The sequence below is a fragment of the Macaca fascicularis genome, chromosome 11, assembly GCF_037993035.2.
Source record: "Macaca fascicularis isolate 582-1 chromosome 11, T2T-MFA8v1.1".
Taxonomy (NCBI): Eukaryota; Metazoa; Chordata; class Mammalia; order Primates; family Cercopithecidae; genus Macaca; species Macaca fascicularis.
Genome location: NC_088385.1, coordinates 114,581,760 through 114,608,702, shown reverse-complemented (window position 1 = coordinate 114,608,702; position 26,943 = coordinate 114,581,760). Strand labels below are relative to the sequence as shown.

The following is a 26,943-nucleotide window of genomic DNA, read 5'->3' as shown; positions in this document are numbered from 1 at the left end:
CTGCTTCAGAGGCACATTCTTTTGGCTCAGAAAACACCCCATGCATAGCATTCATCACACTAGCACTTTCAAGTTGGAAACGGTGTCAACCTCATTTACCATTTGAAAATCTGGTATTTATTAAATACAAATTCTTATTTTAGGCAGATCTATATGACTACATAAAGCAGTGGAAGTTATTTTTTATATATAACCGGGTCTTTTCCTGAGAACTGAAAGTCCTGGGAAGATGCCTATTTTAGAGTTATTATTTATAGAAGAAAACATCAAATTTGAGAGAGAATTAATTGAGTTTAAATCTATTAGAGGACTCCCTCTGTTACTAATTTTTAGTGATCTGGGCCTTATTTTGATACCTAAAAGCCAAATCAAAAGAAAGAAACAGAATACTCTATCCTTTAATCTCTTTAATTCACACATCTGTCCTTTGTATAAAGAGGTGTTTTGGTGAACCCCAAGTTGTTACACCAATGACATTCCACAGTATTAACACTAGAATGATTGAAGTCACATTCATGAATTATACAGGAAATATCAAAGGTTCATGAACTGATTATTCTTCCGGCAAGTTAGGGTTGGGTCTCATATTATCAAACTAATTTTTAATGCCTACTAAAATTCATGCTTAAGACAATCTACAATTAAAATTGGCCCTTGTTAGGTGGAGAGCAAAGACTTATTCACACTGAATCTCCCATGCCTTGTATAGCACTAGGCACAGAATGGCATTCAGTGTTTTGAGAATGAATGAATGGTCTGACTTTCGTCTTTGATAACAGTGAATATCATGCTAGGAAAACAGGGGCATGTAACTTTTACTTACCAAACTCTACAAGTTGCATTGAGCATATTTCTCAATCACGAGCATTAATTTGAGAACAGTTAGGAAGGAAAGTGGAGTCTGTGGGGCACTTGCCTCTGTCTGTGACCTCCTGTGCAATCTTAGCCAAATAACAACCTTTCCAGGCCTAGGTTTACCTTAATATTACAGGATTTTACGCTTTAAAAATTCTATAAATTACTATTTATTTACAAACCTAGATTAACTGTGACAGATTACGGTATGTTTAAGGAATTACTTTTTAAAAATCCTTTTTATTACTCTTTTTTAAGAAATGCAACAAGAGCCTTACCAAACCATCCATTTGAAGAGCAAGCACAAAGACCGGCTCTGTTTGTGGTGCCACCACAGTTGCAGAAAGGAATGTCAGGCAATCAGAAATGAATTGTGTCTCAGTCACTCTGCATGGTTGCTGCCACACATGGAACATTTTTAGGCCAACTTTTCAAAATTTCCAGTTAAGGTAAAGAGGAAATTAGATGATCTTCATTAAGACTCCATGGGTGTGTCTGAGCTCCTGCTGCCAAAAGGGCCACTAATAGATGAATTTCTTGCACTCCCAAGAACAAGCCTCTCTCGTCTTCCAAATGCTTCATTTACTAAAATACAAACAAACAGTTAAACTAACAGATCAGGAAATTAAGTCAGAATATAAAAAGACACTAAAATGCAGACTTGAGCAATGAGGTTCTCTATTCTGGGGCAGAAATTTTATGAAAATATACTTAGTACTTTATAAATGGTAAAGTGAGTAACCAACTCAGAAGTCCAAGTTAATGTTCTGAATGAAGTGAATTATTTTTTTAAATGGTCCGATTTATTTTTGTACTTTACTTTCTTTGCCATGTCCTGGATTTATCTGATCCGCCTTGGTAACAGATGTCCCATTCCTTGTAAGTGACTCTCTCCTAGCCTTATTCTACTTCTGATTGCTTCCTACTTTTTCTTTCACTTTTCTCTGATCATAACCAGGACAAAACTTTTTGGACTTAGGACTCACATCAGAGTAACCCAGAGAAAAATCTCAGGATCCTTGTTTTGCATGGGAGGGAGGATGCAGGAATCACATAGTGGGGATATATATATATTATCTCTGTGTTTACAGAATGCACCAAACTACCTCAAAGTAATAAATAAGCAGCCAGGATCCCCTGAAGGGAGAAGAGTGGCCTCTTCTGGGAAATTGGATTTTGTAGAATTTTATAGTTGAGCAAAGGGTGGATTAATTGACATTGGTAACTGTGGGGAAGAGGGCTATTTGTTGAGACCATGCTATATTTCTTTCCAGCTTTCCCCAAGTATCTTTCAATTTTAAGATATGTATTTGTTAAATGATGTACACTTAAAGTGTGAAGACAAACTTATTTGTGAACATGAACATTACCAATTACATCTGATCTTGTCTCTTTCCTAAGAAGACTACACTACTTTTGCTATCTTCCTGATGTAGTCAGGTCACATATTCTGCACTTGGTTTTAGCCAAAATGCTGAGAAACAATTCGAGTCACACATTCTGTGTCAGTCCTTACAGAACTCATTCAGAAAAAGGAGAGGCCAGCATGATGGCTCACACCTGTAATCCCAGCTACACAGAAGGCTGAGGACCAAGGATTGCTTGAGGTCAGGAGTTTGAGACCAGCCTGGGCAACATAGTGAGACCCTGTCCTTTTTTTTTTTTTAAAGGGGCAGGGGGAGGTGTGCAGAGAACTAAAAATCCTTACCTGAAGAGACTGTGCTTATATCCCAGACCCGAAGCCCTTCTTTTTGACCTCCAAAGGCATAAATAAATGGCAAATCAGGGCAACATGAAGAACAGAAGAGAACTCCCTAGAGAGAGAACAGGAAGATGGTGATTTTAATCTCTTCAGAGAGCCCTAATATCTAGATCTTCACTCTTGTCTCTAAGAACCTATGGTTACTCAAAACCAACTTAGGAGTATCACTTTCAAGCCTGCTGCACAGGTAGCTCAGAGTCAAGTCAGAAGGATATTACAATATGAAGCCAGACAAGCACAGCACGCTGGTTCTTCCACGATGGTATGTGCATGTTCTGACCACCCAGGCTGCTCATCTTCATTATCACTCTGTCTCTTAGGGATTTCCTAATAAACCTAACGTGTCATGTATTTCCAGAAACTTTAGCTCTCCTTTTAAACAATGACAATGATGCCAGTTTAAATCATTTTTAAACTTTAATGTTTTCTTTTTTACATTTTTATTAATAGGTAATATATATTTGTTACAGAAAATATGAACAAGAAAAATACATGAAAATCTCTCAGGGAGATAACCAGTTTATGTTCTGGGATATACTCTACTAGAGTTAAATGGAAGCATTTAGGCAATTATGCATTTAAAATTAAGCATGATATAGTACTACAAAAATTGCTTCTGTAACCTGTTTTTCCATTATATTTACATATATTTATTCATACACAATTTTGAACAGCTGTGCAGCGTTATTATGTCTGCAGTCTAACTTATATAACTCAGTGGTTGGCATACAGTAGATGCTCAGTGTTTCTTGAGTGAATCTGGTTATTTCTAAATTTTTCCTACTATACAGTAATTCATTTCAGTGTAGTCAAAACTAGTTATGCAAAGAGATAAAGATACATAAACTGACCCTAATAGCTACAGTGCCCTGAGGTTCAAGATTTCTTGGGAATTTCTTGGGATGGTTTTGATTTCAGGGTGAAAAAAAAGCAACCATTTCACTTGTGTCCTAGAAAAGGCTCTCCCCAGAGTCCTTGGTCTTACCAAGCAACTGTTAATCATGTGAGTTGGAAAAGAACCAGTCACTGAATTCCCCACAAAGTGTTCTAAGTCATAAAATCCCACCAAATTTGACTAAACTCAAAATTCATTTCCCCAACACATCCATATTAGTTAATGCAATGGTTCCAACAGAAAAACATGCAACACAAGTTCCAAAGAAAGACAAGGTCAGAAACAGAATAAATAAACAGATACCCAGGGAGATTCTTACCATTTTCATGTCCCTAGAATGAACTAGACTTGGCCTATCTCCTAAGATGTCCCAGATCTTCACGTATTTGTCAGCTGAAGCAGTCACGAGACAGCCCTTGATTTGACTGCTAAGATCAAGACCTAAGGGAAGATTAGTTCAGACACTCTCACTTTGAAATACAGATTTACTTCATCATAAGTTAATAAAAATGAAAGAAGCATTACTCTTGCTCACCAGAGATTTCATCATTGTGTGCATTAAGTGTAAAAATTGGCTTATCTGAACGTGCATCCAAATTATACACAAAGCCGTCATCTGTACTGGCCTAGAAAGAGTAAAAGATGGGCAAGGTCATGCTATGTCACAAAATTTAACAATGGGTAAAAAGTCTAAGTCATAGTGAAAATCAGCTATATGACTTACTGGTGGAGCTTATGAAAAATTAACATGGACAGAAGTCATTTACTTTTGGACGACCTGAGTTTGCACTCACATGGGCTAATTCAGTTGACATGTCTACTGGATATGAGTATGAAGCTGTGGTGAGTGGTCTGGAATGGGGCTAGAGAGGCAAAAGCAAAGAGGCCATAGTTACGTCCACGTGAACAGAGAACTGGTGAGCATGGCTACTCAAGTTGTAGGCTGAGGAGACATCCACAGAAGTGGGTCAGAGAGGGAAGAAGGGACAGGGAAGAGTGTCAAGGAACCAAGGTGTGACCAACAGTCTAATCGACCAGTGTGGCAGCAGAGAAATTCAATCAGATAAGGAACTTAGGACTGAAAGGCAGATTAGAGTGGGTTGTTACACTGTCAAGAAAGGAAGAAGAAATAAAGGAATTAAGAGACAGACACAGAGTCAAAAATGGGAGACAGAAACCTGAGCCTGTATACAGGTCAAGGGCAACAGCCAGTACAAGAAAAAAGGATAAAGGATGGCTGAGGCAGTCTGAAGGCTGGGCCAGGGAAGAGAAGGCTTGGCTCTTATTTGAGATAAGAGGGAAGCAGGTGAACCATTTCATCTACTTTAACCTCCCGCTTCCCTAAATATTTGGGATTTTAGTATCTATGACCATTTGTTAGCAAATAATCTCTAAGTTTCTGTGCCTGAAGAGTGAGAGCCGAAGTACAATACAACATTCAAGTACAACTGGAACTTCATTCCTGATCATTGTAAAATGAGTCTGGCTTCAGGCTGCCTGGCTAGGAACAGCATGCACCTCTACTAATGGTGCAGAATTGAGATTAAGTATCTCAGAATCATTACTTCAGGAACCTTATTAAAACTGTCCACATCTTTTGAGAAAGCTGTTTTTAAAAAACTTTTTCCCACCTTTGCAACACACTACATATTTACTTTAGGAAAACTGGGCAACAGATTTAACTAATCTTCCCTCTGGATGAATGCTGGGCTCTTCTTTTTACATGTACTGAAATGTCAGTGGAATCTTTGGATGCTATGTGGAAAATCATCGTCCTCCCTAGATAATAAGGGTATTTAGAGAGAGGTCTTATACTTTTTTTCCTATTTGGGAGATAGTGCTATAAATTAAACAGGTTAGCATTCTCATCACTAGAGCTCCATTTAAGCATGAGGATTTAAATAAAAGAATATCTTTTTGGACTGATTTAGCCATTATAAAAAACAAAAAATACTAACTATGCTTAGTATTTCAAACAACACTACAATAAAATGATCAAAATCATTGAATAAAATGTGGCACACTTTGGAATGGCCGGCAACCAGCAAAATCATTTACATGTTCACTACTTTTAAAATAAAAGCCATTCTCTTATTAAAAAAACAAAACAAAAACCTTATGCTTTCAACCCTAAACCCAAATACTTCATTCTGTTAAAACAGAAAAGGCTTTTCAGATAATTCTCTCTACTATGGAATTTAAAAAGTCATTAGTAACCTAGAAAAGCAAAACAATAACATGCGTACTCTTACCAAAAAATGACAAGGTGAAAAGTGATTCCAAGTCACTCTCTCTATCTGCCCACTGAATCGCCACATTCGATGGCTTTCATCTGGACTTCGGCAGTCATACAAAGCCACTGACCTAGACACATTCAGGCAAAGTTAGGGTTTTAAGAGTTCAATTCTCCTATATGTTTTATTTGTAATGAAATAGTAATAAAATAGCACTGTGAAATCAAGATTCATTTAAAGCCTGTTTTAAGGTTCTAAATAAAGGTAGAAAAAAATGAGCTGAGTTTCAGTAATTGATGGATTCTGATCTTAACACTTGAAGGCACTGATGGCTTTAATGTTACAGTGGTTTTGACCTTCTCCAGGTCAAATCTTCCACTCGCAAGAAGAATCCTCTCTATGTCCAAAAGCCCAGGACGATTTCTAATTTCCCCTTCTCTGGTTGAGCTCAGAGCCGGGTTACTTATGTCTTAGGCACACTTACTCTCCACAAGCAGGTTATTGTGTTGGGGGAAGCAAGGGATGCACTTTTGTAATTCTGCATGAATCACAAGAAATGTAAACATACCACGCTTCAAAAGGGTAAGAAATGAAAATAAAGACTACAAAGCTGGTTTTGGCTTCTGCTATCTGTTTCTCCCACCCATAGATCCAATCTGTAAAAAGGAGCACTGATATGAGGTAGAAACCCCATGGTTGACCAGTGGCCCCAATTCTTCACATCTCTGTATATCCATGGCCTCTGTCATGTGACATGGGAATTCTTCCCATAAAGGCAAAGTACAGCCTCTAAAAGCCAAAGAAGTTCCTAGTTCCTACAGTTATATTATTATGACAGAACCATGTTCCCTTGTAGCCTGAAAGGACGAGGGTTAAAAGGAAAAATAAGTTGTGCAAATAATTTAAACACAAAGGTGGCCTCAGGGATACATTCTGCCTGGGTATCAAGTGATACTTTTAAAATGACTTCTAGAGGATAAAAACAGAGCAGCAATCATTCCTGCTGTGCTTTCTTACTTATCATATGAGCCAGAAATCAGAGTCTGTGCTTCAAATGGATGAAACTGCAGCGTCTGGACCTAAAGGGAGGAAACATAAATGCAGAGATCTCTGTTTGTTTGCTTTTTGTAAAATTACCTAACATGTGGTAAGAATCTATTTGACAGTATTTCTATAAATGCTTCCCTTTGAAATAAACAAAAGAAACATAAATGTACTGCATAATCAAAGGGCAAACCATGCTCCCAAATAAAGACTGGGCACTTAAAGAAAATGTAGTTTCCCCAAACTGTTTGGCAGAATACTTAGGTCCCTCAAATGTTAGAAGATACTCAGAAGAAAAAGGGAAGTAGTCAAACCCATCTGGTGAATTCCCCATGCTCCAGAAGTCCCAAAACAATGTGCATTAGATCCCTGGGGAATAATGCAGTAATGGGTGTTAATTCTTTAATATCATTGTGACTGACAGCCCTCATCCTTTTTTAGGAGCCTCTATAAATATGTTACAGGGCACTAATGTTCCTAGTAACTGTACCTTTCTGTACCCAATTTTTCATCTCTAAGATGGGCATTATACCTACCACACAGGGCTTTGTGAAAATCCTAAGAGATAACAGGTGAAAGCATGCTACAAGCCAGATAAAATTATTTTCAAAGCCATATACAAACGTTTGAGATTATTTTTAGCCAATATTTGTGTCCGATTTTTAAGAACCACTGATCAACTAAATCACCATACCTTGTCTGTGTGTACAGCGAGGCTAGCTGCTGGTTTCCCCAAGGACATATCCCACAGAATTACAGTGTTGTCCGCTGATGCACTTGCTAAAACATTTCTGAGAAAGGGAAGAATCCAATCAGGTAATCTTTTAAAAGTCAGGAGCATTAAATATGAGAAAAAGATTGCATTTACAATAGCATCAGAAAGATAAAATACTTAGGAATAAATTTAACAAAAGACTTACATAATGAAAACTCCTGAAGATTATGAAAACAAACAAGAGTATCTAAAGAAGTGGAAAGACACCCCATGTTCATGTATTAGAAGACTTAATAGTGTTACTATGGAAATACTACATCTACAGATGGAGCTATAAACTGATCTACAGATTCAACCAATCTCTTTCAAAATCCCTGATGACTTTTTTCTTTCTTTTTGCAGAAAGTGACAAGCTGATTCACAGCCAGGCACAGTGGCTCACACCTGTAATCCCAGCACTTTGGGAGGCTGAGGCATGTGGATCACTTGAGGTCAGGAGTTCAAGACCAGCCTGGCCAACATGGTGAAACCCCTTCTCTAAAAATACAAAAAATTAGCGAGGCATGGTGGCGCACACCTGCAATCCCAGTTAACTCAGGAGTCTGAGGTAGGAGAATAGCTTGAACCCAAAAAGCAGAGGTCGCAGTGAAACGAGATCATGTCACTGGACTCCAGCCTGAGCGACAGAGTGAGACTCTGTCTCAAAACAAAACAAGATGTACTACTATTAGTATTAGCCTAATAATAATAAAACAAAAGTGACAAGCTGATTCCTAAAATGCAAGGAACCTAGAATAGCTAAAATAGTACTGAAAAAAAGAACAAACTTGGCAAGCTCATACTTTCTGGCATCAAAACTTACTGAAAATCTACAGCAATCACAATGTGCTACTGGCATAAGGACATACAGATTAATGGACTAAAACTAACAGTCCAGAAATAAACATTTATAGTCACTGGTTTTTGACAAGGGTACTGAGGTAATTAAATGTTCAATGGGGAAAAAAGTCTTATCAACAAATGGGGCTGGGCACGATGGCTCATGCCTATAATCCCAGCACTTTGAGAGGCAGAGGCAGGCAGATCACTTGAGGTCCGGAGTTTGAGACAAGCCTGGCCTACGTGGTGAAACCCTGTCTCTATAAAAATACAAAAAATAGACAGGCATGGTGGCATGCACGTGTAATCCCAGCTACTCAGAAGGCTGAGGCAGAATCACTTGAACCCTGGAGGTCGGGGGGGTGCAGTGGGCTGAGATCACACCACTGCACTCCAGCCTGGGTGACAGAGTAAGACACTGTCTCAAACAAAACAAAACAAAACAAAAACAAATGGTTCAGGGACAAATGAATCATCTTCACGAAAAAGAATGAAGTTGGACCCCTACCTCACACCATACACACAAAAAAACCTCAAAATGGATCATGGACTTCAATGTAAAAGCTAATACTATAAAACTCTCAGAAGGAAACATACATGTAAACCTTCATGACCCTGATTTAGGCAATGGTTTCTTAGACACAACATCAAAAGCATGAACAACAAAAGAAATACACACCATCACATGAAAAACCCGTGCTGCAAATGATATCACCAAGAAAGTGAAAAAACAACCCACAGAAAAGAAGCCCCAGGAAGTCAAGACTACTGTGAGCAATGATTGTGCCACTGCACTCCAGCCTGGGTAACAGAGTGAGACCCCTGTCTCAAAAAAAGTAAGCAAACGACTTGGAAAAACATTTCTCCCAAAGAAGATACACAAATGGCCAATAAGCGCAAAACAAAGATGCTCAACATCACTAATCGTTAAGAAATGCAGATTAAGCCAGGTGTGGTGGCAGCCCCTGTACTCCCAGTGACTTGGGAGGATGAGGCGGGGGTATTGCTTGAGCCCAAGAGTTTGAGACCAGCCTTAGCAACGTAGTTAGACCCCCATCTTATTTTAAAAAAAGGGGGGGAATGCAAATTAAAACCGCAGTGAGATACCACTTCATACCCATTAGGATGGCTATTACGAAAAACAGAAGATAACAAATGTTGGAGATGCTAGAGCCCTTGTGTGCACTGTTGGTGAAAATGTAAAATGGTGCAGCTACTATGGAAAATAGTATGGTAGCTCCTCAGAAAATTAAAAATAGAATCACCGTAAGATCCAGTAATAACACTTCTGGGTACATACCCAAAATAATTGAAAGCAAGGACTTGAATATTTGTACACCCACATTCATAGGAGCATTATTCACAGTATCCAAAAGGCAGAAGCAACAATCCAGGTGACCACACATAAATGAACGGGTACTATACCTTACATACAATGGAATGTTATTTAGCCTTAAAAAGGAAGGAAACTCTGACACTTATTAGAATATGACTGAACCTGAAGACATTAAGTCAAATAAGCCAGTTGCAAAGAAGTAAGTCTGTATGATTCCATTCATATGAGGTGCTTAGTCAAATTAATGGAGACAGAAAGTGGAGTGGTGGTTGCCGAGGCTGGGGGTTGGGGAAATGGGGAGTCAGTGTTTAAACAGCAGAGCTACAGTGTGGAAAGATGAAAATGTTCTGGAGATGCATTGTGGTGATGGTTGCACAACTCTGTGAATGTACTGAAAGCCACTGAACTGCACACTTAAAAATGGTAAAAGTGGTGATATGATTTGGCTATGTCCCCACCCAAATCTCATCTTGAGTTGTAGCTCCCATAATTCCCACGTGTTGTGGGAGGGACCAGGTGGAAGGTAATTGAATCATGGGGACAGGTCTTTCCTGTGATGTTCTTGTGATAGTGAATGGGTCTCCTGAGATCTGACGGCTTTATAAAGGAGTTCCTCTGCACATGCCCTTTCTCCTGCCTGCCACTACGTAAGACATGACTTTGCTCCTCATTTGCTTTCCGCCATGACTGTGAGGCCTCCCCAGCCATATGGAACTGAGTCAGTTAAACCTCTTTCCTTTACAAATTACCCAGCCTCGAGTATGTCTATATTAGCAGCATGAAAAGATTAATACAAGTGTTAACTTTTGTATTTTGCCATAACTTAAAGAAAAAATAAAAGAGTATATGATAAGATGTGAAAATAGAGAAAAATGTCTCCTAGGAAGAAACAAAATCCTGTTGCACCATGGGCACTGCCAAACACCCTGTTTTTTCCCAGTGGTAGTGGAGAGAGGGCACTTGGGTCACCAAACATGTAATGAGCACCCACAGTGATGAGCTGGCAGGTGACCTGGAGGATGCAAAGAAACAGATGGCAGAGCTCCTGCCTGCAAGCAGAGCATCCTACAAGAAAGGAAGATAGACACAAAAGTCCATGGCACAAATAAAGAGATGAGTGTAGGCATGAGGTAAGATCACAATGGCTACAGTCTTTTACAGTCATTCAAATGTTATTTCTTTTTACCTGATTAGCTTATTCCATGAAAGGTCAAGGACAGCATCGGTATGCCCTTCTGCTGAGGAACTCTGTAATAATTGTTTTAATTATTTTTTGTATTAAAGTCTCCCCATAATAAAACTGAATATATTAATTTGCAAGATTCTTTAAACCTTAAGATTGTTTTGTTTTGAGATAGAGTCTCGCTCTGTTGTCCTGGCTAGAGTGCAGTTACATGATCTCAGCTCACTGCAACCTCCACCTCCTGGGTTCAAGCAATTCTCCTGCCTTAGCCTCTTAAGTAGCTGGGATTACATGCATACGCCCCTATGCCCAGCTAATTTTTATATTTTTTGTGGAGATGGGGTTTTGCCACATTGGCCAGGGTGGTCTGGAACTCCTGACCTCATGATCCATTCTCGGCCTCCCAAAGTGTTGGGAGTGTGAGCTACTGCACCCGACCTATTGTTTTGATATTATATAAACTTTTGAAGACTAAAAGAAATAAAACCTTGTCTCCCTGTTAGAGACGCATGATAAATTTCATTACAGGGGCTTGGCGTGGCAGCCCACACTGTAATCCCAGGACCTTGGGAAGCTAATGTGGGAACATCACTTAAGGCCAGGAGTTCGAGACCAGCCCAGCCAACATAGCAAAACTCTGCCTTTACAAAAAAGTCAAAACTTAGCCAGTCATGGCAGCATGAGCCTATAGTCTCAGCTACTTGGGAAGCTGAGGTAGGAGAATAGGAGGATCTCTTGAGCCCAGGAGTTTGAGGCTGCAGTGAATTATAATCGTGCCACTGCACTCCAGTCTTGGGAGACAGAGCAAGACCTTACCTCTTAAAAAAAAAAAAAAAAAAAAAAGAAAGAAAATTTCTTTACAGGGAACAAGGAAGAAACTATAGTAATCTATTTTTTTAAGAGACAAAATATCGCTTTGTCACCCAGGTTGGAGTGCAGTGGCACACGATCATGGCTCACTGCAGCCTCGACCTCCTGGGCTCAAGCACTCCTCCCACCTAGGCCTCCCAAAGTGCTAGGACTATAGGCATGAGCTACTATGACTGGCCTAGCAGTTCTTTGTTTTCCTTGAGACAGTCTCACTCTGTCACCCAGGCTGGAGTGCAGTGGTGCGATCTAAGCTCACTGCAACCTCTGCCTCCCAGGTTCAAGTGATTCTCCTGCCTCAGCCTCCCCAGTAGCTGGGATTACAGGCACACACCACCACACCCAGCTAATTTTTGTATTTTTAGTAGAGACAGTTTCACCATGTTGGCCAGGCTGGTCTCAAACTCCTGACCTCAGGTGATCCACCCACCTCAGCCTCCTAAAGTGCTGGGATTACAGGTGTGAGCCATGTGCATGGCCCAGCCTAGCAGTTCTTAATCTAGGTACTGTAATTATACAAATATCATTATGGCTCCCAACCCTCATAAAACCTAACAGTTTTAAAAGTTGCAGGAGTTAATACATGGATAATTAGAATTCAACACAATAACAATTTTTTTTAAAAGATTAGTATATCTGTATAAATAGCTACTGTATTTGAAGGAGGCTCATAATCCGAGAATCCTTCATCTATGGTAGCTATTCGTATTAATATACTAGCTTTGAACTAGTTTTCTGTAAGAAAGAACAACATGACAATGGAGGTTTTATGCAATCAGAAATAAGTTTTCTTTGGATGGGCTTTTCAAAACTAAAAATTACAATAATTTCATAACTACCTATCCCATCTCACCAAGAATACCTGATTGAAAAAGTGTATGTTCTTACCCTTCACCCCTACTCCCGAGTAAACTTATCTCTGACATTAGAGTTTAAGTATTTATTAACTTCTTTACCTTCTTTCCTTTCTTTTTCTTCTTTTTTGAAAGTTTACTTCCGAGTGTGAAGACTGGCTCTAAAGAGTCCACTATATCAAGGTCCCACACTTCAATAACAGGGGTCATGTTTCCTACAGCAATGTAATTTCCTATGGGAGGAAACAATGCATGTATGATTACACAAAAAAAGACATACAGAACTTCTAATCAAATACATTACACACTGTAGATCAACTGAAAAATGCTTTAGAGCAGTGCTTCTCAAACTTATATGCATATGCGGCATCTGAATATTACAAATGCAGATTGTATTTCAGGTGGTTCTGGGTGGGCAGTTCTAACTAGTTCACAGGTGATAACCATGCTGTGCTGCTGCTGGTCTTTGGGCCACAATTTGAGTAAGAAAGGCTCAATCTCTTGGCCCCAGTGTTTTCACTTACATAATGAGAATAACCCTCCTCCCTTCCTCCTTCATAGGGTGCTGCGGGGATGAAGATCAGATCAGATCAGATCATGAATCGTGAACAAGGTTTGCAAACAAGATGTAAGAGTATAATCAGTGTTTATTAAGCACTGACAGTATAATCAGTGTTTACCTTTATTAAAAAGTACGGACAGGGGCAACTAAGAGTGTGCAGATGTGGTTACAAAGACTAACATGAGAACCTAATTACTTGTGACAAGCCTCTTCATTTCGGTTTTACCTTATGTTTTCTAAAACAGGTTATGCCACTGAAATCTAGCTGGTAACATCTCACACATCAGGCCATTTATACAGAGTCTGTATGGGACCTTTACAGTTCTACAGTCCAAAAGGCTTCAGGCCCCGTCCTTCAGCCTGTAGTAGAGCAGCTACCTCCTTACCTGTCTAAAGTCTGGGGATTTATGGACCCCAAACAATAAAGTGATGGTGTGTTAAGAACTCTAACTTCATAAAACAACAGTAACTTCAGAAAATATCAGCAACAATTCTGAAAACATTCAAGAGAATACATAATTTATGGAGCTAGGAGAAAATACATAAGACTGGAAATCACTGAACAACCTTAAGTTTTCTAATTACCGGTAGAATCATCTGGGCTAGGATCAAAATTCAGCCATTCCACACTCAGAGGATATGCAGACAAGAGTATATCATGGTGTACATAAAAAGAGTCTTCTTCTTGATTATAAACTGAAAAGATGGGGAAAAGAGACTTTAATGCATCAGAACAAGTCATCAAAAATCACATCCCACTCAAAAAACCAAATTCTATTAAATGTATGTGAGCCATGTGCTTTAAAGTGAGATATCTGATATTATAAAGAGATTCCAGGCTGGGCACGGTGGCTCACGCCTGTAATCCCAATACTTTGGGAGGCCAAGGTGGGCAGATCACTTGAGGTCAGGAGTTCAAGACCAGCCTGGCCAACATGATGAAACCCTGTCTCTACTTAAAATACAAAATTAGCAAAAATTAGCAAAATTAGCAAAAATTTAAGTCTACTGAAAATACAAAAATTAGCTGGGTATGGTGGTGCACACCTGTAGTCCCAGCTACTAGGGAGGCTGAGGCAGGAGAATAGCTTGAACCCAGGAGGTGGAGGTTGCAGTGAGCTGAGATCACACCACTGCACTCCAGCCTGGGCAACAGAGAGAGAGAGACTCCATCTCAGAAAAAAAAAAAAAAAGATTCCAATATCATGACTAGGCAAAAATTCTGCTTGTCTAATACAATCCCATCTTGTGGCATACCCCACAGGAGAAAATGAACACTGACATCTGATATTCCACCTGCATCCTTGTCAGATAAATGGTCCTGTCTTCTAGGTCATTCACAGAAAACAAATGTTCATAAGGTCTCCACAAGAAGTACTTATTTTATCTTTTAATGGTCTAGCTGCTTATAAGCCAAAAAGAACAAACAAAAAATAGGACGGGAGAGAAATAACTCATATTTGGAAATGTAAATGTTTATCAAAAATTATTCTTAATATTTTTAAAAAAGGTTTATGAAGATGAACAATAGAAACAAAGCTCCCGAGAACATCCTTTTGGAATATGGCAACTAACAGCTCCTTAACATTCACAGCTGTAATGTTAAGCAGCAAAAACACTGTAAAATCAACGACTAAGAAGTCTTTTTAAAATTTGAAACACTGATAAAACAGAATCCACTAATCAGAACCCCTCCCCATATGCTTTTATTAAGAAAGAGGTAAATATATAATAAGTTAAGGATTTTATTTTTAATTCCTCAGATCGCTGCTTCTGGAATTGATCCTGGGATTAGCAGATTTGTGTAATGTTCTATCATATCCCTATGATGAGAATTCACGTTCAAAATCATTAGACTGTGGTCCTACAGAAACCTCAACCATGTTTGATATACTCAGCTTACATTTTACATAAAATTGGTAATAATACTTTAAAACATACTCTTAACCACGTGAGATCAATATTCGGATCAGTTTTAGAATATAAATTTGAAGTTATTCTTATACAGACATACTGGGAATTTGGAAATTCCTTCCAAACCCAAATAATAAAGTATATCTATAATAACCTAACTTAGAAGGAAATGGAAATACAACAGCTTTAACTTCTTTCTCAGCTCCTCTTTGATCCTGAGTTCAAAGGAATGACTATAAGTTCTCAGGAATGCATAAAAAAATCAATGATGACCAAAAAAACTGTAATAGGGTCTCAATTTTTTGAAATTAGAATTGGTCTTAAAAGCAAAGTAAACAAATGGTTTTCATTTGAAATATGTAAAAGTTCAAAGATATCAAGAGTTAGAAAGAATAACTTCACATTAAATTGCCTGCTATGCATAAATAGATCACAATGAGCCATGGGATAAAATGGGCCTAATCTACAGGCTTCCCACGGACAGCCTTAAAGATTCTGAAGAGTTATAGAAATCCAAGCTAAACAATGGGCGCTGTGATGAAGCAACCTAGAAGATGCCGATAAACATTAAGCCTAAGGGTTTTATTTTTTCAAGCTGTGCAACTGTGTTTCCTGTAACAAAAGGACTTATCAGCCTCATAATCTCTTTGAATCTTCAAAGTTTCAAGACGATCTGAAGACTGCTGGGGGAGGACAGTATCAGGCAAGGATGGACTTGTCTGAAGATATGAATGAGCACAGTGGAAGGGGCATGAAAAACAAAAGGGAGAATCTGTAGTCAGAGTGCTCCAGACATTGTGGAAGTCTACTTTTAGCATATAAAAAACAGATTTTACATTAAAAATACCAAAGTGAGGCAAGCCATTCAATTAATATTAAATCAAAAACAGCAACATTTAAAAATATAATTTAAAAATTCCTATTTTCATGCCTACTTCTGATTACCGCAAAGCTTTGGCTTCTGGCTTTGGTACAAATATTCCTTGAAGTGGGAAAGGTGATCAAGATGTTTTGGTTCCAAAAAAGAAATGTGGCCCTTTGTGTTGAATTATTATGAAGAAAATAAAATGTTTTGCAAAGGGGAAATATCTGAAATAACTATTTAAAAAACATGAGAAAAACCTGTCTATCCAGTATAATCCACATAAAGAAAAAATAGCCAGAAAATAAATTAGGAGTAAAAATCCAAGGTGTCAAGTTATTAACTCAGGGGAATAGGATTATGCATTTTTATCTCCCTAAGAGATGGGGTCTTTCTTTGTCACCCAGGCTGGAGTACAGTGGCGCAAACACAGAATCATAGCTCACTGTAGCCTAGAACTCATGGGCTCAAGCGATCCTCCCGCCTTAGCCTGCCAAAGTGCTGGGATTACAAGTGTGAGGCACCGCACCCAGCCTTCTATTTTCATATACAGTTTTACTTCCAGGCAGTGAAAAACAGGCAATCCTATTTGAATAAAAGATTAAAAACCTCTATGAGGCCAGGTGTGGTGGCTCACACCTGTAATACAGCACCTAGCACTTTGGGAGGTCAAAGCAGGATTGCTTGAGCCCAGTTCAGGACAGCCTGGGCAACACAGTGAGACCCTATTTATATATAAAATCAAAAAAAGACACCCCTATGAAAAATTTCCAGGGGACTTATTTCCACAGAAAATTCAGATACCAAAGTGATGTACTGGACTACACATGTCCAGAACAATAACCAAGAAATTGGCCACCTGTGTAAAAGTTAACTATGTAACCAACTTAAGCAAGATACAGTAGGATTTGGCACCTAAAAATGAAATGGTAACTAATTCACTTATTATTTTACCATCACTTAGAAAATCTTTTAGTTAGGAATTTGTCACTTACCATGCACCTCTAAATTGCACTGGTCCTGTTCAGCTCGGCCACAAACTATGAGATTATCACTGGGCTTAATCAAGAAATCTTCACGTTCATATTGTTCCTAAGTAAAAGGAAAAACATGTCATTGGCTAGAAGCACAGAGCCAGTAAGGTTTTTCAAACACTTAACAGCATAGTTAGAAAAACGATGTAAATATTTACTGTATCTTTCAGAGTAACGTAAGGATCTTGATCATTACTCCCGTAGACCGTAAGACCCAAGAGAGATTCACCAAGAGTCTCAGCATCTGTAAGAAAAATTGACAAACTAAAATAATAAAATCGTCATCTTGACAAAAACATTTTTTCTATGACATCCATTCTTGGACTTACATGCAACCATCTATTTTATAACTAACTCTGGATCATCTAGAGTTGGGAACGGAAACTACATAAGAAGCAGCAGGAATTTAAAAGCCATTTGTATTTGACCTTTGGAATGGATTTCAGACAGTCTTGGAATTCAGGATCTTCCAATGAAAGAATTGTATTAGGGAATTAGACCCTTTTAGAAAATATGAGAACTCTCTTGAGATTCTCTACTAGCTCCCTGCATTCATGACTGAAGGTGCTACAGAGAGGCAGCCTTGAGGACCTGCAAATAAAATGACCCTAAAACACTGAAATCAACACAATAAATAAGGGTTGCTTGGTCAAATAAAATTGAGAAATGACTAGTTTCAAAAAATTAACCAGGTTACTCTACTGCACATGTTCTGATATGCTAATATGCCTTATAAGCATATGAAAAATGAAATACTGTATGCTTTTTCCACTAAACTTACTTGAAAATGAAATTGTTCTTTTATGGCACATCTACAATAGTAACAAAGGATAACTCAGGAAAGGAAGATACACTGAATTGTTAGAGGAAGCCACTTTGAGGAGGCAGGACTGATAGGTCTTAAACATCTGATAAGCAACAGAGAAAGCAATTTCTGCTACATGAGAAAGAGATGATTCTGAATGCCATCTCTCCAGGCTGGGTTAGCTCTTTGTTTCTCTGTATATCTATGGCACTCTGTCCCTAACAAGGTTGGAGCCCATAACCCAGAGTCCAGTGGAAAAAACTATCGTCTACTGGACTGTATCTACAGAAAAGATGCAGTGAAAAGAATGAAGGCTTTAGAGCCAGAGAGTGGTCAAAACTCAGCACCATCTTTAACCAGCTGTGTGCCACCGGTAAATGGAGGTAATGATTCCTTTCTAAGTACTGTGGATAATGAAAAATGAAGTTAATAGTAATCCATAGGACAGCTAGCCAAGGGAACAAGGAAAAAGGAGGAATGAACATCTAGATGGAAAAATGGATAAATGACAATTCAATTCAATTCAGATGGAGTGAAGAAATCAGGGTTACTTCTTGTCTGAAGGAAAAGAGGTACACCACCAATAATAAGACAGAAACTAGAGATATCAATTCTGGAAGGATGCTGCAAAACTCCCAGCTACCTCTGCAATCCCTTTCTTCCATGTCCTCTCCTCCTCATTCCTAGTGCCCCAAGCCAGGCCCTCATTGCTTCTGGCCTAATTTGTCTTAAGTTTCTGCTCCTCTAAGAGATTCACCCTATCTCCCAACCTGTTCTCCACTGCTGCCAGAGTTAACTTCCTAAAGTGCATGTTCAATTATCATGTGTTCCATGCTCAAAAACCTTTAATGATTTCCTCCCGCACTGAGAACACACAGACTGCTAAGCCTGGTATCCTAAGTTTACTGGGACCCAGTAAGTCTTTTTCCCAGACTTCCCAGCAACTCCCCGTCCACCTTCTCTGTGCTTCACTCATGCAGATCAACCTGCCAAGCATTTCCCCTTCTTTGGGTCTTTTTCCAGGCTGTTACCATCACACACATCAGGTCAAGCTCAACACTGCTCTGGCACTAAAGGCTTCCTATAGTTTGTCACATTCCACTAAATTTTCCTCTTACTTGGCTCAGTTCTACCTCCACAATGTTATCTACAGGGCTCAAACATGCCCCGCCTGAGGCATTCAGGCCAAGACAGCTAATTGACTTTGGTCAATCCCATCTCCATCCAGAACCTACTTCCTCATTTCTCATTGCATGTCCGTTGTTTACTGATCTTCCTGTGCCCAACACAGACCATGTCTCATGTCCTATTCTGCACGCACTCCAACCACACTGCTCTTCCAGATACCCCACAGATTGGGTATCTGGAAGTGCTCACCATCAACCCGTATGTGTCTGATTTTTTTAAAACGTTCTATTATAGAAATTTTGAAAAATGAACATTAGTAGAGAGGGCATCATGAACCTTGTATTACCTTGCTTTAACAATTAACACTATTTCCTCAATGTCATTTTCGACCCTTCCTCTCCCCATCTCTGGAGTTTTTCAGGCCAAGGCTGGCAGATCGTGAGGTCAGGAGATCGAGACCATCCTGGCCAACATGGTGAAACCCGTCTCTACTAAAAATACAAAAATTAGTTGGGTGTGGTGGCGTGTGCCTGTAATCTCAGCACTCAGGAGGCTGAGGCAGGACAATCGCTTGAACTGGGGATTGGGAGGCTGCAGTGAGCTGAGATCACGCCACAGCACTCTAGCCTGGGCAACAGAGCAAGATTCTGTCTCATACACACAAAAGGTATATTATTTTACTCAGCATTTCAATGATACTCTAACACGGATATTTTTAATTGTCTGATTATAATTGCTGTAAGACTCTTTAAAACTTTTTCAATTATTTAGACATGGTGTCTCACTGTCGTCCAGGATGGAGTGCAGTGTGATCTTAGTTCACTGCAGCCTTGAACTCCTGGGCTTGAGCGATCCTGCTGCCTTAGCCTCCCAAGTAGCTGGGATTACAGACATGAGCCACCATGCTCAGCTCTGCTGTGACTTTCTTATGTAGTATTTTAACCACCAATTTAACAGGTAGCTGCGATTTAACAGGTAGTTGTGATTTTACTTTGTCACAGATAACATTTGTATTAAGAGTTAATTTTTGTTTCAGATCATCTATATTTTGATTTTATAACTTGGAAGTAGCTGATTCTAGCTATCAGGATTCCAGGAGTCCCTTCAGCTCCCAAATATGCAGACTGAGATTTACAAGTTAAATAAATAACTTATTTAACCTGCTCAGTGTGCCAAATGCCTATTTCTCAAACCACTTAGGGTAGCACATTCCAAAAGAAACAAAGCGAGCTTACCCAGCTTTTGTCAGACCGTTTTCCATTTATCTTTATACTTACTTCCCTCAGAAAAGCAATATACATAGTTGTCATCTCAGCTCACTTTATTCCCCCGCAAGGCTTTCTATACAAACTTCTAATTCTAATCTGTCTTCTGCTCTATTTCCTTTTTCTCTTCCCACCCATGATTTTCTTTTGCTTTTTGAGATGGAGTCTCACTGTGTTACCCAGGCTGGAGCGCGGTGGTGCGATCTTGGCTCACTGCAGCCTCCGCCTCCCAGGTTCAAGCAATTCTCCTGCCTCAGCCTCCTGAGTAGCTGGGATTACAGGGGCCTGCCACCATGCCTGGCTAATTTTTGTATTTTTAGTAGAGACGGGGTTTCGTCACGTTGGCCAGGCTGGTCTTGAACTCCTGACCTCAAGTGATCCACCCGTCTTGGCCTCCCAAAGTGCCGAGATTACAGGGGTGAGTCACCGCACCTGGTCTCCTTTTCTAATTATCTCCAACAACAGCATCTCAAAATGCACACAGTAGTCCCCCCTTATCCACAGGGGATACATTCCAAGACGCTTAGTGGTGGTCTAAAACCGCAGATAGTACACAAACCTTATATACATTGTTTTTCCTATATGTACCTAGGAATCAAATAATTATAATAATATACTGTAATAAAAGTTATATGAAAGTCATCTCTCTCAAAAAACTGTACTTTACTCACCTATTTTCAGACTGTAGTTGACTGTGGCTAACTGAAACCAAAGAAAGCAAAACCGTGGATAAGGGGGCACTACTGTATTCTGAGAAAACCGACTGCAGTTGAGGAAAAGGTACGTGGATATAAGTTCAAGCACACCATAGCATTGTAACTACATACAAAAACTCACAAGTGGGTTACAAATGATTAAACCTGATATATGCAATAAAATACACCGTACTTTTTTTTTTTTAGATCCTAGATTTGTATCTTACATTAGTGAGTTAAAGTTTATCTTCTAAACTAGTTTAGGAATCATGCTGTCTGCCCAAGTCTTCAACCAGATTATCTTACTGATATCAAGAACAATAAAATCTAAGAGTAAAGCTTTGGAACACCACAAACATGATCCAACATATTAAGCTTATAATTACAAACCAGTAGAAGTGGATACGCTCTAACCTGGGTCATCTTCCTCATCATATTTATCTAAGTCGTACTCAGCCAGCTCATCCTCATCGAGCGTCCTGTCATCCTCTGGGTCACCATCCTCCAGGGGCTCTCTTGGGCGTGCCTGGGTGCGTGCACTCTGCATGCCATCTTCTGAAGGACTGCCTGTCTCCTCTTCATCACTGCCACCACCACCTTCTCTATGAGCAGAGAAAGAAAAAGAGAATCACCCAAATGGCACCTTCCAATAACAAGACCACACCTGGTCATCATTTAAGATGCAGATTTCATCTGGTCCTAAACTTAACTGCAATTTCTCCTTTGCCTCAGCAATGAGACGTTTTACTTCTTCTTTACTCAGCTCTACCTGTAAGAGAGCAAAGATTTCATTACAATATGTGTAAGGAAATCATCAGAATTCTTTGAATTAAAAAGTAGTTTGCAAACAAATGTAAAATGTAATGCCAAGCAATGTCATCAAGATAAGAATCAAACATCTAGACTCTACATTAAAAAAATATAGATTTCATAGATCCTTATAATTAAGATCCCTCCCCACCTGAAACTTCAAAAATTCATGCTCATTCTACTCTACCTCTCAGTCTTAAAACCCCAAAGACTGGTTTTGGTAAAGTGGCTCTGTGGTACTCCTCTGGTTTTCTTCCAACTATCTCTGACCCTATCTAGGGCACCTCCCTCTCTTCCCTGGGGGCATTCCTTAACAAACCACCCTTAAATTAGTCCTCTGTTTTCTGGTTTTTTTGGGTTTTTTTTGAGACAGAGTGTCACTGTGTCACCCAGGCTGGAGTGCAATGGCGCTATCTCGGCTCACTGCAACCTCCGCCTCCTGGGTTCAAGCGATTCTCCTGCCTCAGCCTCCTGAGTAGCTGGGATTACAGGCATGTGCCACCATGCCCGGATAATTTTTGTATTTTTAGTAGAGACAGGGGTCTCACCATGTTGGTCAGGCTGGTCTCGAACCCTTCACCTCGTGATCCACCCGCCTCGGCCTTCCAAAGTGCTGGGATTATAGGCGTGACCCACTGCGCCTGGCCTAGTCCTCTGTTCTTTTCCCTATTATCACTGCCACACCATCACTCATCAGGCTCACGTCCTAGCAAAGCTCATTCATTCTCAAGACTGAAACCACCACCTCTGAACTGATTACTCCAAACTTTCTTCTCTCTAATCTTGTATTCCATTTTCCATTTCTCCAACTGCCTACAAGACTTCCCACCTGAATATCCTTTAGCCTAATATTACCAGGTTCAAAGCTGAATTCAATCTCTCTACTTCACAACTGACATTCCCTCACCTAATCAATGTTTCAGTACCTTTTAAAAACACCCCTATCACGGCTGAGTGCAGTGGCTCACGCCTGTAATCCCAGCACTTTGGAAGGCTGAGGTGGGAGGATTCCCTGAGCCCAGGAGTTTGAGACCAGCCTGGGGAACACTGGGAGATCCCCATCTCTATAGAAAATTAAAAAATTAGTCAGGCATGGTGGTACACACCTGTAGTCACTTCAAGAGACTGAGGTGGTCGGATTACTTGGAACCCAGGAGGTTGAGGCTGCAGTGAGCCATGAATGCACCACTGCACTCCAGCCTGGGTTATAGAGCAAGACTGTATCAAACAGAAACAAAAACACCCCTATTACAACTAAACTGTAAGCTCTCTGAAGACAGAAACTGGCTTGCCATTGTATACCTCAGCACGTAGTTCAGTGCCTGGCCAACGGTGGTGATGCTTAATGACTGATGAATAAATCAATCACCTAGTTTCCACTACAATGCCTCTAGTAATATGGAAATCCTCTTGAGAATTCCATTGTGGGATAGCTCCGGAAATTAGTTACTTGATTAAAAGATGCTTATTTGTCCGGTTTATTTATTTTTATTTTTAATTTTTTTTTTTTTTTTTTTTTTTTTGAGAGGGAGTCTTGCTTTGTAGCCCAGGCTGGAGTGCAGTGGTGTGATCTCGGCTCACTGCAGCCTCCGCCTCCCGGGTTCAAGTGAACCTCCCACCTCAGTCTCCCCAGTAGCTGGGATTACAGGCGCGCACTACCACGCCCGGCTAATTTTTGTATTTTAGTAGAGACGGGTTTCACCATGTTGGCCAGGCTGGTCTGGAACTCCTGACCTCAGGTGATCCACCTGCCTCAGCCTCCCAAAGTGCTGGGATTACAGGCGTGAGCCACCACGCCTGGCTTTAATTTTAATTTTTAAGAGATGTGGCACAGTCACAGCTCTCTGCAGCTGTGAACTCCCGGGCTCATGCGATCCTCCCACCTCAGCTTCCTGAATGACTGGGATTACGGGCACGAGACACCGCAACTGGCTTCTCCAATTTCTCTTATTTGGTCCAAGTTTTCCGTTCTGGGATTTCATAAAATAAATTCAACCTCTTTTTCCTATAAACTCCTCAAATATTGGTTCCCAGACTTGTCTGTACATTAGAATCACCTAGGGAATCGTAAATAATTTAGGCTACACTCCAGGCTAATTACAACACAATACTTGGGAGTGGGACATAAACATCAGTATTTTTTTAACCTCCCCAAGTGTGAGATTTTCAATGCGTAGACTCTCTTGGAAATCACTGTCTTCAAGTATTTGAAAGGCTATGTCTCTTTTTAATAACTGTTTCCTCCAACAATTTTTTGTGAGATAATTTTCTGTCCCTATTCTATAAATATACACCGAGTGCCTACCATCAACCAAACCCTGGAGAAACCGTGGTAAATAAAACACAGTCTGTGCCCAGGTGGAATTTACAACTACTGGGACTACTCCCATCCCTCATTCCTGTTAACTCCATGTCCAAGCCAATCACATTCCTATCACCATCATTATTATCTTGGTCAATTACATTCAAATCAAGCCCTTTTACTGTTTGGTTGCACTTACTCCCACTGACATACTATATGTGCACATGTCGACTCCATAAACGCAGGGACTTTTTCTGTTTTGTTTATGCCTATCCCAGGACCCTGAACAATGCCTGGCCTACAGAAAGCTCTTAGTATCCAATGAGTGAATTAAGTAATCTTCACCTCTGCTACAGTCTTAGTCTTCAACTCCTGTAGGTTTTTCAGTGTTACATTTACCTCTCATCCTCACTGCCACCATCAACATCTCACCTGGATTACTGCAAGAAATTCCCAATTCATCCCCCAGCCTCACGACATCTTAGTCTCCACACCTGTTTTTCTACACCACACTCATCCTCACTCCTTCAGACACGGAGCACAGGAGTGGAAAGTGGAGTTTTCATGCTCTCTTCCCACTTACGCTTGAAAATGCATTTGGGTGCTAGTGAAGCTGCGGTGTGGTCAAAAAGCCTTTGGGGGTATTACCAAAACAGCAGCTTACGCCTTTCCGGCCCGCTACGTCCACGTGCTTGCGAATTTGGGGATGGGGATGGGGCTGGGCTTGAGGGTGGGAACAGTGAGGAGGCGCGGCCCCTGACTCCCCAGGCTCAGGCGAACCAGACTCTCTGAACCGCAGCTCTAATCGCGACAATCGGGGCAAAGCCGCCCTCACCCCAGCCAGTCGCACCAGCCAACTCCCCATGTTCTGGGTCCACGTTCCCCTAGCCGGGCAGACCCGCAGTGCCGTAAAGACGCTGCTCCCCTTGTCTCCCAGCGACCAGGCCTCACCTTGTCTGGTGTCTCTTTGGCCACGCCGCAGCGGACCCAGGCCACGCACGTCACCTGGCGGCTGCGGTTCATGATCCTTAGGTCAAGGGCGTGTCAGGCTAGAAACCCGGCCGCAGCGGGCGGGACCACAGCCTCGCTGCGGCCACACGCTCTTGTCTCCGCACAGGGTCGCTGCCAGGGCAGAGCGCATGCGCGGGCTCCTTCTCGGGCAGCGTTGGCGCTCGTTTTGACGTCATTTTGAGGCGCCGAATGGGAAATGGGAGGGGACAGAATGGAAGCGGAAGCAGCCGGGCGAGGAATCCACGTGGGCTGGGCTGGGCTGGGCTGGGCTGGGCTGTGTTGAGTATCGAGAAAAGGCTTTTCAGTACTGCATGTGACGATGCCTGCGGGCTTTGTAACGGCCAAGAAAATATTTGGGACTGTAGGGGTCAGTCAGAAGCTAAGTTCCACCAGTCTTTATTTTGCTTGCAGTTCCGTAGACTTCAAGCTGACAAATGGCAGAGGTTTGTGGTTTGCGTTTTTTAAAGCTTTCTCCAAAATGAATTTGTCGTTTCATGGAGATCCCACCATTACATTCCTAAATGTTACTTTCTCACTTTAAAACATTGAGCACCAATTATATACTAAGTATGCGGTAGTGATTTAGTATTGGCAAACACAAAGTGCTTGCTTATGTTGAAGTCGCTCTTTTGAGTGCGGTATATTCACGTGATTACTTACCCCTTTGTGGGAGGTCCTATTTCCCTTTTACACCTGGGAAAACAGGGAAAACAGCGATCCTTCCCAAGGTCACACTGCTAGTAAGTGGTGCAGCTGGGATATGAACCCAGGCAGTGTGACTCCCTTGTATTTATGTCACGCTTCTCAGCTAAGATCAGTCATCAGTTAGAACTTGTGAGTGGCTGGACGACTGTAGAATGGAAAATCTCAAACTAGCATCCCAGAAAAAGCTGGGTTTTGATCTCTTTTTCTTGGCTATGTGTCTCTGTACTGGTCATTTACCCTCAATGCATCTACCTCTGAGAGAGGCAAGCAAAAGACACAGGAAGGTGGCTGCTATGGGGAAACAGTGGCAAGGATAAACTGGCAGTACACATGATCTTCCCCAGTCGCATTGTCAAACGGGAGGTGTCCACCTGTGGGCTCTATTCGGGGACCTTTTTGCAACACATTTATCTTTATATACAATATTTTACTTGGTTCTCACAACACTTTGTTTTAAAGATGAAGTTACAATCCCCAGTAGTCAAATACTTTCCTACTCAGATCACACACTCAGGAGCTGATACAACTACGAGTTCTGTCACCAGCTCTACTCAGCCTAGTGTCCTTGGCAATCTCCCAGCCTGAGGAGAGACCCTCCCAGGAGTAAATTGCTCATTGTTTGTGTAGGCAGATTTGTTCATTAAGGCTTCTCCCCCTGCTCTGTTTCTGTAAGATGATTCTTCTGTAGTTTCTTTGCTTTTAATCCATTTTAGAAAGATCATATGGCAGATAATATTTTTCAAGGATGGCTGCAACGATATAGTCCTTCACACATGTTTACCTGCAATGTGATCTTGATATTCCTGCATCAAAGCACACCCCCATCCCCAACTTGAATCTGGGTAGTTGTAGGTCTGTTTTGCCCAATAAAGTATGACAGAAATGACACTTCCAAGGTTAAGTCATAAATGGGATGCAGGTTTTGCTTCTGCACCTCCACACCCACTTCTCCACCTCTACACTCCCCTTCCCCACCACTGCCCACTGGTAGAACACTAATGTTTGGAGCCCTGAGCCACCATATAAAGTTTGGCTACTGTATTAGTCTGTTCTCACACTGCTAATAAAGACATACCCAAGACTTGGTAATTTATAAAGAAAAAGAGGTTTAATGGACTCACAGTTTCAGTTGGCTGGGGAAGCCTCACAACCATTACAGAAGGCAAAAGAGAAGAAAGGCATGTCTTACATGGCAGCAGGCAAGAAGAGAGCATGTGCAGGGGAAC

The 26,943-nt window shown here is 40.7% G+C and overlaps 2 protein-coding genes across 5 annotated transcripts in view; one reads left to right on the top strand and one right to left on the bottom strand.

The window, feature by feature from the left end:
- The window catches only part of PRDM4 (PR/SET domain 4), a 43,839-nt gene extending 35,891 nt beyond the window's left edge, over nt 1–7,948 (top strand). The window contains exon 13 of one of the 2 annotated variants that reach the window (XR_010579576.2): nt 7,908–7,948. The gene's annotated coding sequence lies outside the window, so the exon portion shown is untranslated. The remainder of the gene's footprint in view (nt 1–7,907) is intronic. The other variant, XR_012420580.1, reaches the window with a different exon arrangement.
- Nucleotides 393–25,144, bottom strand: PWP1 (PWP1 homolog, endonuclein). 3 transcript variants are annotated; one of them, XM_045365861.2, is made up of 15 exons: nt 24,953–25,144; nt 21,600–21,658; nt 21,304–21,491; nt 17,155–17,240; nt 16,958–17,054; nt 13,772–13,882; nt 12,727–12,857; nt 10,907–10,968; nt 7,485–7,581; nt 6,764–6,825; nt 5,765–5,876; nt 4,048–4,138; nt 3,832–3,953; nt 2,564–2,669; nt 393–1,440 (listed from the first exon to the last, which is right to left on the bottom strand). In XM_045365861.2, the coding sequence occupies exons 1-15, from the start codon at nt 25,022–25,024 to the stop codon at nt 1,331–1,333; spliced, it is 1,506 nt and encodes a 501-aa protein (XP_045221796.1). In that variant the 5' UTR covers nt 25,025–25,144; the 3' UTR covers nt 393–1,330. The 3 variants fall into 3 exon arrangements, 2 of the variants coding, with proteins under 2 accessions (XP_045221796.1, XP_065380824.1); XR_012420586.1 differs by lacking the exon at nt 10,907–10,968; XM_065524752.1 differs by lacking the exon at nt 21,600–21,658.
- Between the last annotated feature and the right edge of the window lie 1,799 nt (nt 25,145–26,943).

Coding starts and splice junctions, on each gene's coding strand:
- PWP1 (XM_045365861.2), bottom strand. CDS start 25,024: ATGAACCGCAGCCGCCAGGTGACGTGCGTGGCCTGGGTCCGCTGCGGC. Junction 21,659..24,952: donor CCAAAGAGACACCAGACAAG/GTGAGGCCTGGT, acceptor GCTCTCTTACAG/GTAGAGCTGAGTAAAGAAGA. Junction 12,858..13,771: donor TAGCCCAGATGATTCTACCG/GTAATTAGAAAA, acceptor TTCCTCCCATAG/GAAATTACATTGCTGTAGGA.